The 12,639-nt window shown below is 46.0% G+C and overlaps 1 protein-coding gene across 4 annotated transcripts in view; it reads right to left on the bottom strand.

Moving 5' to 3' along the window:
* Positions 1–12,639, bottom strand: part of nav2a (neuron navigator 2a) — a 118,267-nt gene that overhangs the window by 73,282 nt on the left and 32,346 nt on the right. For 3 of the 4 annotated variants that reach the window (XM_037456956.2, XM_037456958.2, XM_062561859.1), the window contains exon 1: positions 9,438–9,620. The exons of the other annotated variant lie outside the window; for it this stretch is intronic. In XM_037456956.2, coding sequence (XP_037312853.2) covers positions 9,438–9,611 — 174 coding nt within the window. In that variant the 5' untranslated portion in view covers positions 9,612–9,620. Of the gene's footprint in view, positions 1–9,437; positions 9,621–12,639 lie in introns of those variants that run through there. 4 annotated transcript variants of the gene reach the window in all.

The raw sequence follows: 12,639 nt of genomic DNA, 5'->3' as shown, positions 1-12,639 counted from the left end.
ACCCAATCCAGTTTGCCATCAACCTCAAAGTTGCCCGTTAAAAATGGATGTGTTGTATTTACAACAGACTCCATTCAGTCAGACCCGGCTCCTGGCCATGAGGTGCAGGCTAAGATCATCACAAAAAATCGCTGGGACAAATTGGAGCGCAGGACCGTGGTGGAGACCCTGGTCAGCCGGGTAACGGGGGATTCAATAGCAGCTACCTGCAACGAACCCATTGTTGACTCAATGACACAGCGGGTCCTTGAAGAGCTCCAACATATTGATGTTACCATCGAGGCACGGACACAAAACATCAAGATAGCTGACAAGGAAGATTACAAGGACCTGCGCAAGACAATGAATGGTGCAATGGTGCCTTTAGGTCAATTTATTGGTGAAACACCGACCCAATCCAGTTTGCAATCAAACTCAGAGTTGCCCATTGTAATTGAAACTGTAACAACTACAACGGACCACATTCAGTCAGACCCAGCTTCTGTCCAAAAGGTGCAAGCTGAGATCATCACAAATAATCGCTGGGGCAAATTGGAGTGCAGGACCGTGGTGGAAAGGCTGGTCAGCCGGGTAACGGGGGATTCAAAACGGGCTAAGTGCAACAAACCCATTGTTGACTCACTGACACAGCGGGTCCTTGAAGAGCTCCAACATATTGATGTTACCGTCGAGGCACGGAAACAAAACATCAAGATCGCTGACAGGGAAGCTTACAAGGACCTGTGGAAGACAATGCATGGTGCACATAAGCTGTTTGTGCATCTAAAGGAAAATCAGCCAGAGTTTGTGGATAAAACCTGCATGGCACTGGTGGAGCACATGGTGAAGCCAAAGAAAGATAGCCTGTTCAAAAGATTCATGAGCGGCATGTCCACACGGAAGAACACGCATAGCGACAGTTCTTCAAACTTGTAAGAAACAACAGACGTGTTTGATAACCACGTTTGCCAGATGCTGGTGACCCACATGGCAATGCCAAGAAGATGCAACATCCTCATAAGGCTCAGGAGCAACATTGTAATACCGTTTGTTTCCTGTTTGAAAGTTCCCTCAGTTTAGGGTTGTCTTTGAGAGTTTTCTCCGAGTGCTCTGCTGGTTAATGCAAAAAAAAACCCAGCAGTTTGAGGCCTTGAACCCTCAGATGGAGCCTTTGGGCTCCATCAATCTTTGAGAGTTTTCTCCGAGTGCTTCGGTTTATCTCTGCTAATTAATGCAAAAAAATATAATACAACCACGTTTGCAAGATGCTGGTGACCCACATGGCAATGTCAAGAAGATGCAACATCCTCATAAGGCTCAGGAGCAACATTGTAATACCGTTTGTTTCCTGTTTGAAAGTTCCCTCAGTTTAGGGTTGTCCTTGAGAGTTTTCTCCGAGTGCTTCGGTTTATCTCTGCTAGTTAATGCAAAAAAAACCCCCAGCAGTTTGATGCCTTGAACCCTCAGATGGAGCCTTTGGGCTCCATCCGAGTTTTCTCCGAGTGCTTCGGTTTATCTCTGCTGTTAATGCAAAAAAAAACCCCAGCAGTTTGAGGCCTTGAACCCTCAGATGGAGCCTTTGGGCTCCATCCATCTTTGAGTTTTCTCCGAGTGCTTCGGTTTATCTTTGCTAGTTAATGCAAAAAAAAACCCCAGCAGTTTGAGGCCTTGAACCCTCAGATGGAGCCTTTGGGCTCCATCCGAGTTTTCTCCGAGTGCTTCGGTTTATCTCTGCTAGTTAATGCAAAAACAACCCCAGCAGTTTGAGGCCTTGAACCCTTAGATGGAGCCTTTGGGCTCCATCCGAGTTTTCTCCGAGTGCTTCGGTTTATCTCTGCTGTTAATGCAAAAAAAAACCCCAGCAGTTTGAGGCCTTGAACCCTCAGATGGAGCCTTTGGGCTCCATCCATCTTTGAGTTTTCTCCGAGTGCTTCGGTTTATCTTTGCTAGTTAATGCAAAAAAACCCCCAGCAGTTTGAGGCCTTGAACCCTCAGATGGAGCCTTTGGGCTCCATCCGAGTTTTCTCCGAGTGCTTCGGTTTATCTCTGCTAGTTAATGCAAAAACAACCCCAGCAGTTTGAGGCCTTGAACCCTTAGATGGAGCCTTTGGGCTCCATCCGAGTTTTCTCCGAGTGCTTCGGTTTATCTCTGCTAGTTAATGCAAAAAACCCCCCCAGCAGTTTGAGGCCTTGAACCCTCAGATGGAGCCTTTGGGCTCCATCCATCTTTGAGTTTTCTCCGAGTGCTTCGGTTTATCTTTGCTAGTTAATGCAAAAAAAACCCCAGCAGTTTGAGGCCTTGAACCCTCAGATGGAGCCTTTGGGCTCCATCCGAGTTTTCTCCGAGTGCTTCGGTTTATCTCTGCTAGTTAATGCAAAAACAACCCCAGCAGTTTGAGGCCTTGAACCCTTAGATGGAGCCTTTGGGCTCCATCCGAGTTTTCTCCGAGTGCTTCGGTTTATCTCTGCTAGTTAATGCAAAAAACCCCCCCAGCAGTTTGAGGCCTTGAACCCTCAGATGGAGCCTTTGGGCTCCATCCATCTTTGAGTTTTCTCCGAGTGCTTCGGTTTATCTTTGCTAGTTAATGCAAAAAAAACCCCCAGCAGTTTGAGGCCTTGAACCCTCAGATGGAGCCTTTGGGCTCCATCCGAGTTTTCTCCGAGTGCTTCGGTTTATCTCTGCTAGTTAATGCAAAAACAACCCCAGCAGTTTGAGGCCTTGAACCCTTAGATGGAGCCTTTGGGCTCCATCCGAGTTTTCTCCGAGTGCTTCGGTTTATCTCTGCTAGTTAATGCAAAAAAAACCCCCAGCAGTTTGAGGCCTTTAACCCTCAGATGGAGCCTTTGGGCTCCATCCGAGTTTTCTCCGAGTGCTTCGGTTTATCTCTGCTAATTAATGCAAAAAAATATAATACAACCACATTTGCAAGATGCTGGTGACCCACATGGCAATGCCAAGAAGATGCAACATCCTCATAAAGCTCAGGAGCAACATTGTAATACCGTTCGTTGCCTGTTTTAAAGACAACCCTAAACTGAGGGAACTTTCAGAGTTTTCTCCGAGTGCTTTGGTTTATCTCTGCTAGTTAATGCAAAAAAAACCCCAGCAGTTTGAGGCCTTGAACCCTCAGAAGGAGCCTTTGGGCTCCATCCGTCTTTGAGAGTTTTCTCCGAGTGCTTTGGTTTATCTCTGCTAATTAATGCAAAAAAATAGGGACTCTTTAGAGACCCCACTACCTGTCACAGGGGGGAGGACTCGATCTTTTATTTCCCAACAAAAATACACAGGAAAATCCGTGGAAACTAAAACTCCGAAGATGAACAGGGAAATGACTGAAATGACTACTCATCCTCTTCCTCTTCCACCTCTAACTCGAACTCTTTCATGGTCTCTTACAGGTGAAACATTAGAATTTCGTGCAAAAGTTCATTTATTTCAGTAATTCAACTTGCAGGACATTTTTACGGTGGCCCTGAAGTGCCAAGCAACATTACAAAGAATAAAACACTTTTACAAAGCTCGAGACAAATTAACATTTTGGGAAACAAATTAACATCTTAGAAAACACATTTACATCTTAGAAAACACATTTACATTTTCGAAAACAAATTTACATTTTCGAAAACAAATTAACAAGACGCTAAACACTTTTACCAATCCCGAAACAAATTAACAAAGGACAGATTCCTTACGGAAAGGGAATGTACCAAATACCGGAAGTGACGGAAGTGTTGAGCGCGGTGTTTTCATTGGTTCTTGTGGCAAACACATGAACAGCCTAACGCGGTTTTGCGTTAAGTGTGGTCGGTGTTAGTTTTTAAAGGACGACAGCCGCACATGTTGTCTGCCTCGGTCACCTGATGCGACCACACGTAACGCAAAACCGCGTTAGGCTGTTCATGTGTTTGCCACAAAACGGGCAAAACATCCCTTGGCCGCAGTCCACGTTCGGACGGTCGCCATTAACTTCTTTGTCAACATCAACTCAAGAACCAATGAAAACACCGCGCTCAACACTTCCGTCACTTCCGGTATTTGGTACATTCCCTTTCCGTAAGGAATCTGTCCTTTGTTAATTTGTTTCGGGATTGGTAAACGTGTTTAGCGTCTTGTTAATTTGATTTCGAAAATGTAAATTTGTTTTCGAAAATGTAAATGTGTTTTCTAAGATGTAAATGTGTTTTCTAAGATGTAAATGTGTTTTCTAAGATGTTAATTTGTTTTCCAAAATGTTAATTTGTCTCGAGCTTTGTAAAAGTGTTTCATTCTTTGTAATGTTGCTTGGCACTTCAGGGCCACCGTACATTTTAGAGCACTTCATGCTTCCTTCAGCAGACAAGCTTTATGGAGATGCTGACTTAATTTTTCAGTAGGACTTGGCACCTGCCTACACTGCCAAAAATCTTCTGAGATTTTCAATTTTCGGGTTTTCATAAGCTGTATGCCATAATCATCCAAAATTATATCAAATAAAGGCTTGAAATATCTTACTTTGCTTGTAATGAGTCTATATAATATATTGGTTTCACCTTTTAATTTGATTTACTGAAATAAATGAAGAATATTCTAATTTTTTGAGTTTCACCTGTATATTGTATGGAAGTTAATCTGTGTCATCAGGTATTGAAAGAAAAAGGTGATTGAATTTCTAGCACTGACTATTTATGCATTGTAATTATGTATCTGAATGTTTTTCAACATTAAAATACCGCAAAAAAATCACCGTTAAAATATTCAGCCGCAAAAAAAATCATGGTTACAATATTCAGCCCAAAAAATTCTGCCGCAAAAACACCAACATCCGGGACACTAAGGTAGAGCAATCGATTCTAGCAGCGGCTTTAACGGAGCGCGCAGACGCACAAACCCGACAGGACATGCAGGAATAACCGCAGTAGCGTCGAGTGTGGAAAGTGGCCGGTGGAAGGATCCTTTTTCTGAGCCGATCTCATTTGGGTATTAAGCGGCATTCAAAGTCCACGTAACGTTAAATGAGTCTTCATGACCATGGGTAAACTTTATTGAGGATCTGGCACAACACAGCGACCTGCAAGTAGCGCAGAGTCTTACATAAAAGGATGTACGTCTTTATGCGAGGCTTTAGAATTTAACTCCAAGGGATCCTGTATTTGCTCATAAAGTCTGAAACGAGAACCCATGTTTCAGTGACGGTGTTACGTGCCTACTGGTTTTTGAACCTACTGGTTTTTGAACCTACGGGTGCGTGTTTGTTTTTCCCCGACAGGCAGATGTTGTCTGCCTCCGTCACACATTTGCAAACATATTGTTGAAAATGTTCAAAAATGCATCCCATATCCATTGCAGCGATTGTATAAGTGAGCACTACGTCACTGCCACGTATGAAGAAATACATAAAAGAACCTTTATTAAAAGTTCGCCACACGTTGTGTCACAGAGCGGCTGCGCTACACCGTCGGCCAACCAAGCTTGTTGGGATCCTCTGCTGATATGTATAGTTGTAATAAAGTTGTATATCGTCAGTGGCAAGCAAACGTTTTGGTTCAGGGTGAACATTATATGTTCTTTTATGTGTTTCGTCATACGTAAAGAAGAGTTAAAGCCCCGTTATTATTGGACATGGCTACAATCCGGTCACCAAGCTGCCGACAAGCCCAAGGTGCATTGGGTGCTCGCTCCTTTTGCCTGACGCACGCTCCTGATCTTGAACCTATGATCGATTGCTCTACCTTAGTGTCCCGGATGTTGCTGTTTTTGCGTGTTGAATTTTTTCTGGTCTCTGGCTGGTCCTCTCTGCACACGTTCGTGAGGTTTTATCGTCTCAACCTTAATTCCACGCCTGGAGCGCAGGAGCTCTCGTCAGAATGTGCGCCCTGACTTCACACTACGGTCACTGGCTCATATGGCGGAGTGGGCATTGGCATTCCCACAGCGTTTTCACGCAGCTCGAGTTCCCTTATAGGGAACGTCTCCGGTTACGTATTGGAACCTTAGTTCCCTGAAGGGAACGAGACGCTGCGAGTTTATGCCATTCTCCCGGCATGCCCGTGGCACTTGAGACGGCCGTTCAGAGAAGAATGGGCTTGTGTTTCGGGGACGTTCTTCATCTACTGCTAGTACAACTAGTACCACAATTACAACTATAACTAATACTATTTATATTTCTACAATTCTCAGCTTTTGTTAGTTCTGTATTTTTTCAAATTCATTTCAGCTTCTGCCATGTATGTATTTTCAGCAATTCTTTGTATTTCATTTTAGCTTTTCCCATAATTAATTTTTAGCCAATCTATTAAAATTCCTTACGTGTCCCATTTCTGTATTTTTTTTGCAATTCTGTAAAATTCATTTTACCTTTTTTCATTTCTGTATTTTGAGCAATTTTCTGAAATTCATTTGAGCTTTTAGCATTCCAACGCATTTTCAGCAGGAAATGCATTCTCTAGTTTGGAAAGATACTTATTATTAAGATAGGAGGTCCTTATCTCAGCGGCACACAGACAAATCTCTCTTACTGTGTGCTCATCTGTGTTCACGACTTATAAAAGGACTGTGCACGCTCCAAGTAGCATCACAATTTATCTTTCTGGGTTCTCCTGCTGTGAATTGGGCTTAAAGGGATTCTGCATTTGGCCTTGAATCACTTGCGTGCACACACACACACACACACACACACTCACATTCTCTTTATCCCTCTGCATCTCTTTTTTCCCTGCTGGTGTGGTGAATGGAATTGGGTGTAATGTGAAGAAACGACCACTAGAGGGCAGCAGATAGTCCTTGTAAGGCTTTGCTCGCCCTGTTGTAACAGGATGGGGAAAAGGTTAAAGGTCACAGCGGCGGCGTGTCATGTGATTTGGCGTCAACGCTCACACTAAGTCTTCAGATACCTGCGACGCGTGCGGCCTGCAGGTCCGTGTTCAGTCCGTGTTGGTGTTTAGGCTGTCCCGCCCTTTGTCAGTTCAACTTTCAGCTTTTGGATTAAGATGTCAAGAGACAACCACGGGTTCAACGCAGGTGAAATAAAAATATACCGTGGCAAGAGAAAGCGAGAGCAGGGGGAGACGTTGCCGTCGCTGCTACTGTACGAGCTGAAATGGGTCTCTCTGCCTCTCCAACGATGGATTGTTCCATCTAAATGATTAGTTAGCTCGTAAGGTGGTTTTGAGTGCTTGCAATATCACTGAAGTAGAGTCTTTGTGGCCCATATCGTGTCTCCCAAGTGGACCATGAGGCATTAAAAACATGAAGCAGCCTCGTCTCATCTCACTTTGCCCCCAGAGCAGATTGGATCCACTCCGAGGACAAATAGTGTCTGTGTACCAAATCAACATGGGGAGTTCTGCCTCTGGGGCGGGGCCTCCCTCTCTGTACAGTCAGTCTCTAGAGTGAAGCCCAGCCGACAACGTCTACAGAAATGAGGACGATAAAATTGAGCTACGAGGCAACTAACACCGATGACCTGTGTTCATTGTATCAAGCAATTATTTCCTGGTGAAAATGAGCTGACTAACATTATTACAACAATATACATTTGTCTGTTCAAATTGACCTGGAAGTCTTCTTCTCACTTGAGTTATTACTTCAGCAAACATTGTAAACATGGTTTCATGATTTCAAGTCTTCTTTTATGCATAATTATGTTATCTTTTCAGTTTTCAATATATGCTTCTGTTAAACTGGTTGCAAAAAGAACACGATGGCGACGGCCAAATCTCAGAAAACGACTCTGTCCACTTCTTTCATCCAGAATATGGATGGAGCTTTTTATAGCGTCGAACATTTTCTGATCTAGGCAGCCGAGGAAAAAACTGACTGGGTTGTTTCACTCCGGATAACCAAAAACATGAGCCCGATCGCTGAGAAAATAAACAAACAGTCTAAAAAAATATTCACAATGACAATAGAAAACAGCAGATGGAAGGTCACTCACTGTCTCTCTCTCTCTCACACACACACACACACAGTCAGTGATGGATTTCAACACCTGACTGCGATGTTCACATTACTGCTGCTGGTCAGGAAGGTCAAAGGTTAACACAGCCAGGGGACGGGGGAATGTACCACAGGGGTGGGACGATGACCAAGTGTAGAGTGAGAAAGTCACAGAAAGTAGGTCAGTGAGGAAAAAAAATGAAGAAGCTGATTAGCGGCTAAACAAACGCCACGAGCGGCAGGCATGTGCCACTTGACGGCGGGCACCTGCCACAGGCGGGGGGGGGGGCGCGTGCCACACTCGGGCTGCCGCGTCCTCTCCTCGGCCGATCGTCAACGCGCCAGACTCAGCTCAGCCCCCCCCCCCCCAAAAAAACAACAACGGCTGCTGGATGCCTCTGTGACTCCCAAGTCCCGCCTACCGAGAAGAGCAAGTTGGCCAAGTGTGCGCATGCTGGCCCAGTAACACACACACACACACACAAACACACACATCCTTCTCCTCGATGCCTTACATGGCGTTAAAAACCATCCCATCGCGCCGCAGCAGCCGCTTGTGTGGGGTTGCTAGGTTGCTGCCAATGTTTCACACAAACACGGTGGAGCAGCCACCACAATCCTGATAGAGATCATTTCGCAGTGCTGCACTCACCTCAAGCTCCTCACTCACCTCGAGCCCTTCACACACCTTGAGACCTTCACACACCTTGAGACCTTCACACACCTCAAGCTCTTCACACACCTCGAGCTCCTCACTCACCTCAAGCTCCTCACTCACCTCGAGACCTTCACACACCTTGAGACCTTCACACACCTCAAGCTCTTCACACACCTCGAGCTCCTCACTCACCTCAAGCTCCTCACTCACCTCGAGCTCCTCACTCACCTCGAGCCCTTCACACACCTTGAGACCTTCACACACCTCGAGCTCCTCACTCACCTCGAGCCCTTCACACACCTCAAGCTCTTCACACACCTCGAGCTCCTCACTCACCTCAAGCTCCTCACTCACCTCGAGCTCCTCACTCACCTCGAGCCCTTCTCACACCTCGAGACCTTCACACACCTCGAGCTCTTCACTCACCTCGAGCCCTTCACACACCTCAAGCTCTTCACACACCTCGAGCCCTTCACACACCTCGAGCTCTTCACTCACCTCGAGCCCTTCACGCACCTCGAGCTCTTCACACACCTCGAGCTCTTCACACACCTCGAGCTCTTCACTCACCTCGAGCCCTTCACACACCTCAAGCTCTTCACACACCTCGAGCCCTTCACACACCTCGAGCTCTTCACTCACCTCGAGCTCTTCACACACCTCGAGCTCTTCACACACCTCGAGCTCTTCACACACCTCGAGCTCTTCACACACCTCGAGCTCTTTACTTTGTCAAAAGAATTCAGAGCCGAACAACTAACAGTAAAATCACTTCCCCCGATGCTGAGCAATGAGTAACCGGAGGGGGGGGGGGGTGGTGGCGGATGATCTAATGAAAAGAGAGGATGTCAGGAGTGGGTGGAGGTGAACGTTTGCCATCCTGACCTGAGAGTCTTCTCCCTCCTCCGACCCTGAGGCGGCGGCGGCCTTGATGGGCGCCGGGAGCAGAGCTGGAGCCGGAGCCGGCGGCCGGCTGTGGGTCTGCGGGATGGGCCGGGCGCTGTGCACCGGTTTGGGGAGTCCTGACTTCATCTTTGAGGCCACCAGGATGGCTGGCATCTTTTCTCCCCCCCCCCCCCCCCCGACGACCGCTCGCTGGCTCCCTTCCTGCTTCCTGCTCACGCCGACCTGATGGAGCCACCGGGCAGAAGGAACGCGCTTTGCTGCTCCTGCTGGATCTCAGCAGGGGGGTGAGCTGAGCTCCCGGACATGCAGCGGGGGAGGGGAGGGGGGGGGGGGGGTTTCAAGTGGCTTCAGCCCTTTAATATCTTGTAGAAAAGAACCGGATCCTCAACACAGTGTTCTATTGAGAAAAAAAAGAAGCTTCAGCTAGAGGCAAAAGTCCAGGAAAGAAGATCCCCAGTAGCGACTGTTCCCTTCCACTTCTTTCCAACACTGAGCGGGAGTCAGCGGCTCTGCAGACCCATCCTCCAGCAGGCAGAGCTCTCTTAATCGCACCTCTCGCTTCGGGGGGGCGGGGAATCCGCCGAGGAGGGATGGAGAGGAGCGCTGAAGCCTGTGAGCGCCGCGCTCCCTCTCCCCTCTCTAAGTCGCGGTGAGCAGCAGGTGTGGCTTAGATCAGGACTGACGTATGTGGAGGAGAGCTGCTTTCAGCCCGCCCCCCCCCCCCCCCCTCCCCCTCCACTCGTCTGTTGGTCTCACTCTGCCGTCACGCATAAAGGGGCCAACTGCTCGAGGAATTTGATTTCCATTGTGAGATAAAGGGGGAATTGACAAGTCATTTTGTTTGCTCGTGATGGACTTGAATCCAATGAGCCATTAGGCAAATCCCTCATCTGGTGTCCGTGTGGGTCACGTGAAACGTGTCATTTACACACACCCACAGATATACCTTTGTTTTATGGAAAATTGTATTGAAGCGGTGATTTCCCAAATCAATTATTTGAACAAAGAATCGTCATTACCCAACGCGGTAGCGGTAGCGACCTGTCAATCACAAAGTAGCCCCGTCATAACGCATACTCTGCCTTATAGTCTATTTGACTCTAAATGGACCATCATTTACCAAAATAAAAACTCATGTTCACTACACGACGTTCACCGAGGTGATCAATCAAGTGGGTCTTTTTCTCGTAGACTTCTGTACAATCCCACTTCTTTTTTTGCAACCAGAAGAGTCGCCCCCTGCTGGTGAGCAGAGAGAATGCAGGTTAAGAGGCACTTCACCTGGTCTAAAGCCGGGCTGAGAAGCACGTCTTCATTCAGCCACGTCACAAAAAACATAATGAACCATTATAAACAACATAATAAAACATTATAAACAGAGTTATGATGTCAAATCTTTCATCCAAAACAAAGGGGTACGCCTCATAAAACAGCCACGATCACACAAGATGATCAAGATCATTGAGATACATCTCACCATCAGAAATACCGAAAAAAAAATTATATATACTCAATACTAATATACTAAAAGGCTAAAGGAATTGCATCTTTGATCTGTAGATTGGCCTTTAGGGTGTCGGGACGCTCCTCTCTGTCTTCTCTCCCTCTTCTGGCTCTATTAAGCTTTTCCCTTTTTAAACATGGCCAATTAGCAACGAGTGTCAGATGGTCCGGACTCCCATGAAGGCTTCTTCACTGTTTCACACTTCACACATTAATCCTGCTGCAGAACCAGAGGAAAAAAAGGCCAGCGGAGGTTCTGCAGACAATAATCTACGAATTGATTTGAATGTATATCATATCGAAAAAGATCATTTTAAAGCTTTTAGATACACTAGTATGTTCAAAGCAGCTAAGAAACACAATGAATGTCTAAATTAGTTATGCGTCTAGGAGGAAAAGCGAAGGGGGCGGGGCTTAGACCTATGAGGTAATCAGGGTGCATCCCGTGAATGCAAGTACGTGAATTTCATAGCTACAAATCTGGTTCTTAACGTGTCATTACCCCTTTCTTGAAATGACAGAGAAAAGCGTCGTAATCACAGCGGCTGCCTCCAGCAACCCAACAAACAAATTTAAGACAAATTACCAGCATTAAGAGACAAAAGAGCCCACGAGTCACTGAACACTAGAGAGCTCTTCTCTGTTCAATCTGGAAAAAGAGCCGCTCGGCTCACGCAGCAGCCGTAATGGAATTAGGGAAGACGTAAAGATGGACACACACACACATGTGCTCTTACCATGTAGTTTATAAGTGCAATGATTTAATCCAGGAGAGGATGTTTAGTATGTTAATCTTAATCCTGTTACATTAATCCTAAATTATGTACATACTAATATCTCATTATGAATTAGTGTGGCTTGTGTGGGTGTGTGTGTTTGTGAGTGTGAGTGTGTGTTTGTGAGTGCAGAGCGAGTGGTGCCCGAGTGTCCAAACATAGGAAATTGTTTTTGATTATAGATTTGCAGGTACGGTTACTTTAATCTCTGTTGGATTCTGGATTCTTGCAGTATTCATCCAGTCATGCGTGAACGTTTTCAGATTTGTTTTTTAGCTCGACGCAATATTGACGATTGGCTACGTGCAGACAATGTAGTACCTGATGGGGAGGGAAAAACACGCCCGTATCCTGACATCCAAACACACACACACACACACACACACCGGCATGTAGGAGGCCACGGATGGAAAGAAGAGAAACATACAACAGTAAAACACAACATAACAAGGGAAACTTGTATTATTTTCCTTCGTTCCCATGTGACGGTAAACAGACCTTCATCTTTGATTTATGCTGCAACCTTTGAAGCTACCTGATGACAGTCCAGTGCAGGCTAATAATAGAGCCGGTGTGGCTTTGACAGTAATAACTAGGACACCCACTGCCCCTCTGCTGTGTGTTTATACTGTATTTCTTCTTAGAATAATAAACATGTGTGGGGTCGATGAGGGGGGGTTTCTGTGAGCCCTGCTGCTATGGAGAGATAATTGTCAGCAGAGCCTTGTAACCAGGATGTGGCGTTAAAGTAGGATGGCAACATAAAATGATCATAAACCTAAAGTAATATTTAGCGTTTAATGGACCAAATGGAAACAAGTATTTCATCACTGTCATCCAGCCAATTCTACCGCCATGTTTTCATTATGTATGCACCGCAGAATGAAGCACATGGGGGGGCA

This window comes from Pungitius pungitius, chromosome 4, assembly GCF_949316345.1.
Source record: "Pungitius pungitius chromosome 4, fPunPun2.1, whole genome shotgun sequence".
Classification (NCBI taxonomy): Eukaryota; Metazoa; Chordata; class Actinopteri; order Perciformes; family Gasterosteidae; genus Pungitius; species Pungitius pungitius.
The sequence above is the reverse complement of the archived record's forward strand: the minus strand, read 5'-3'. Positions and strand labels throughout refer to the sequence as shown.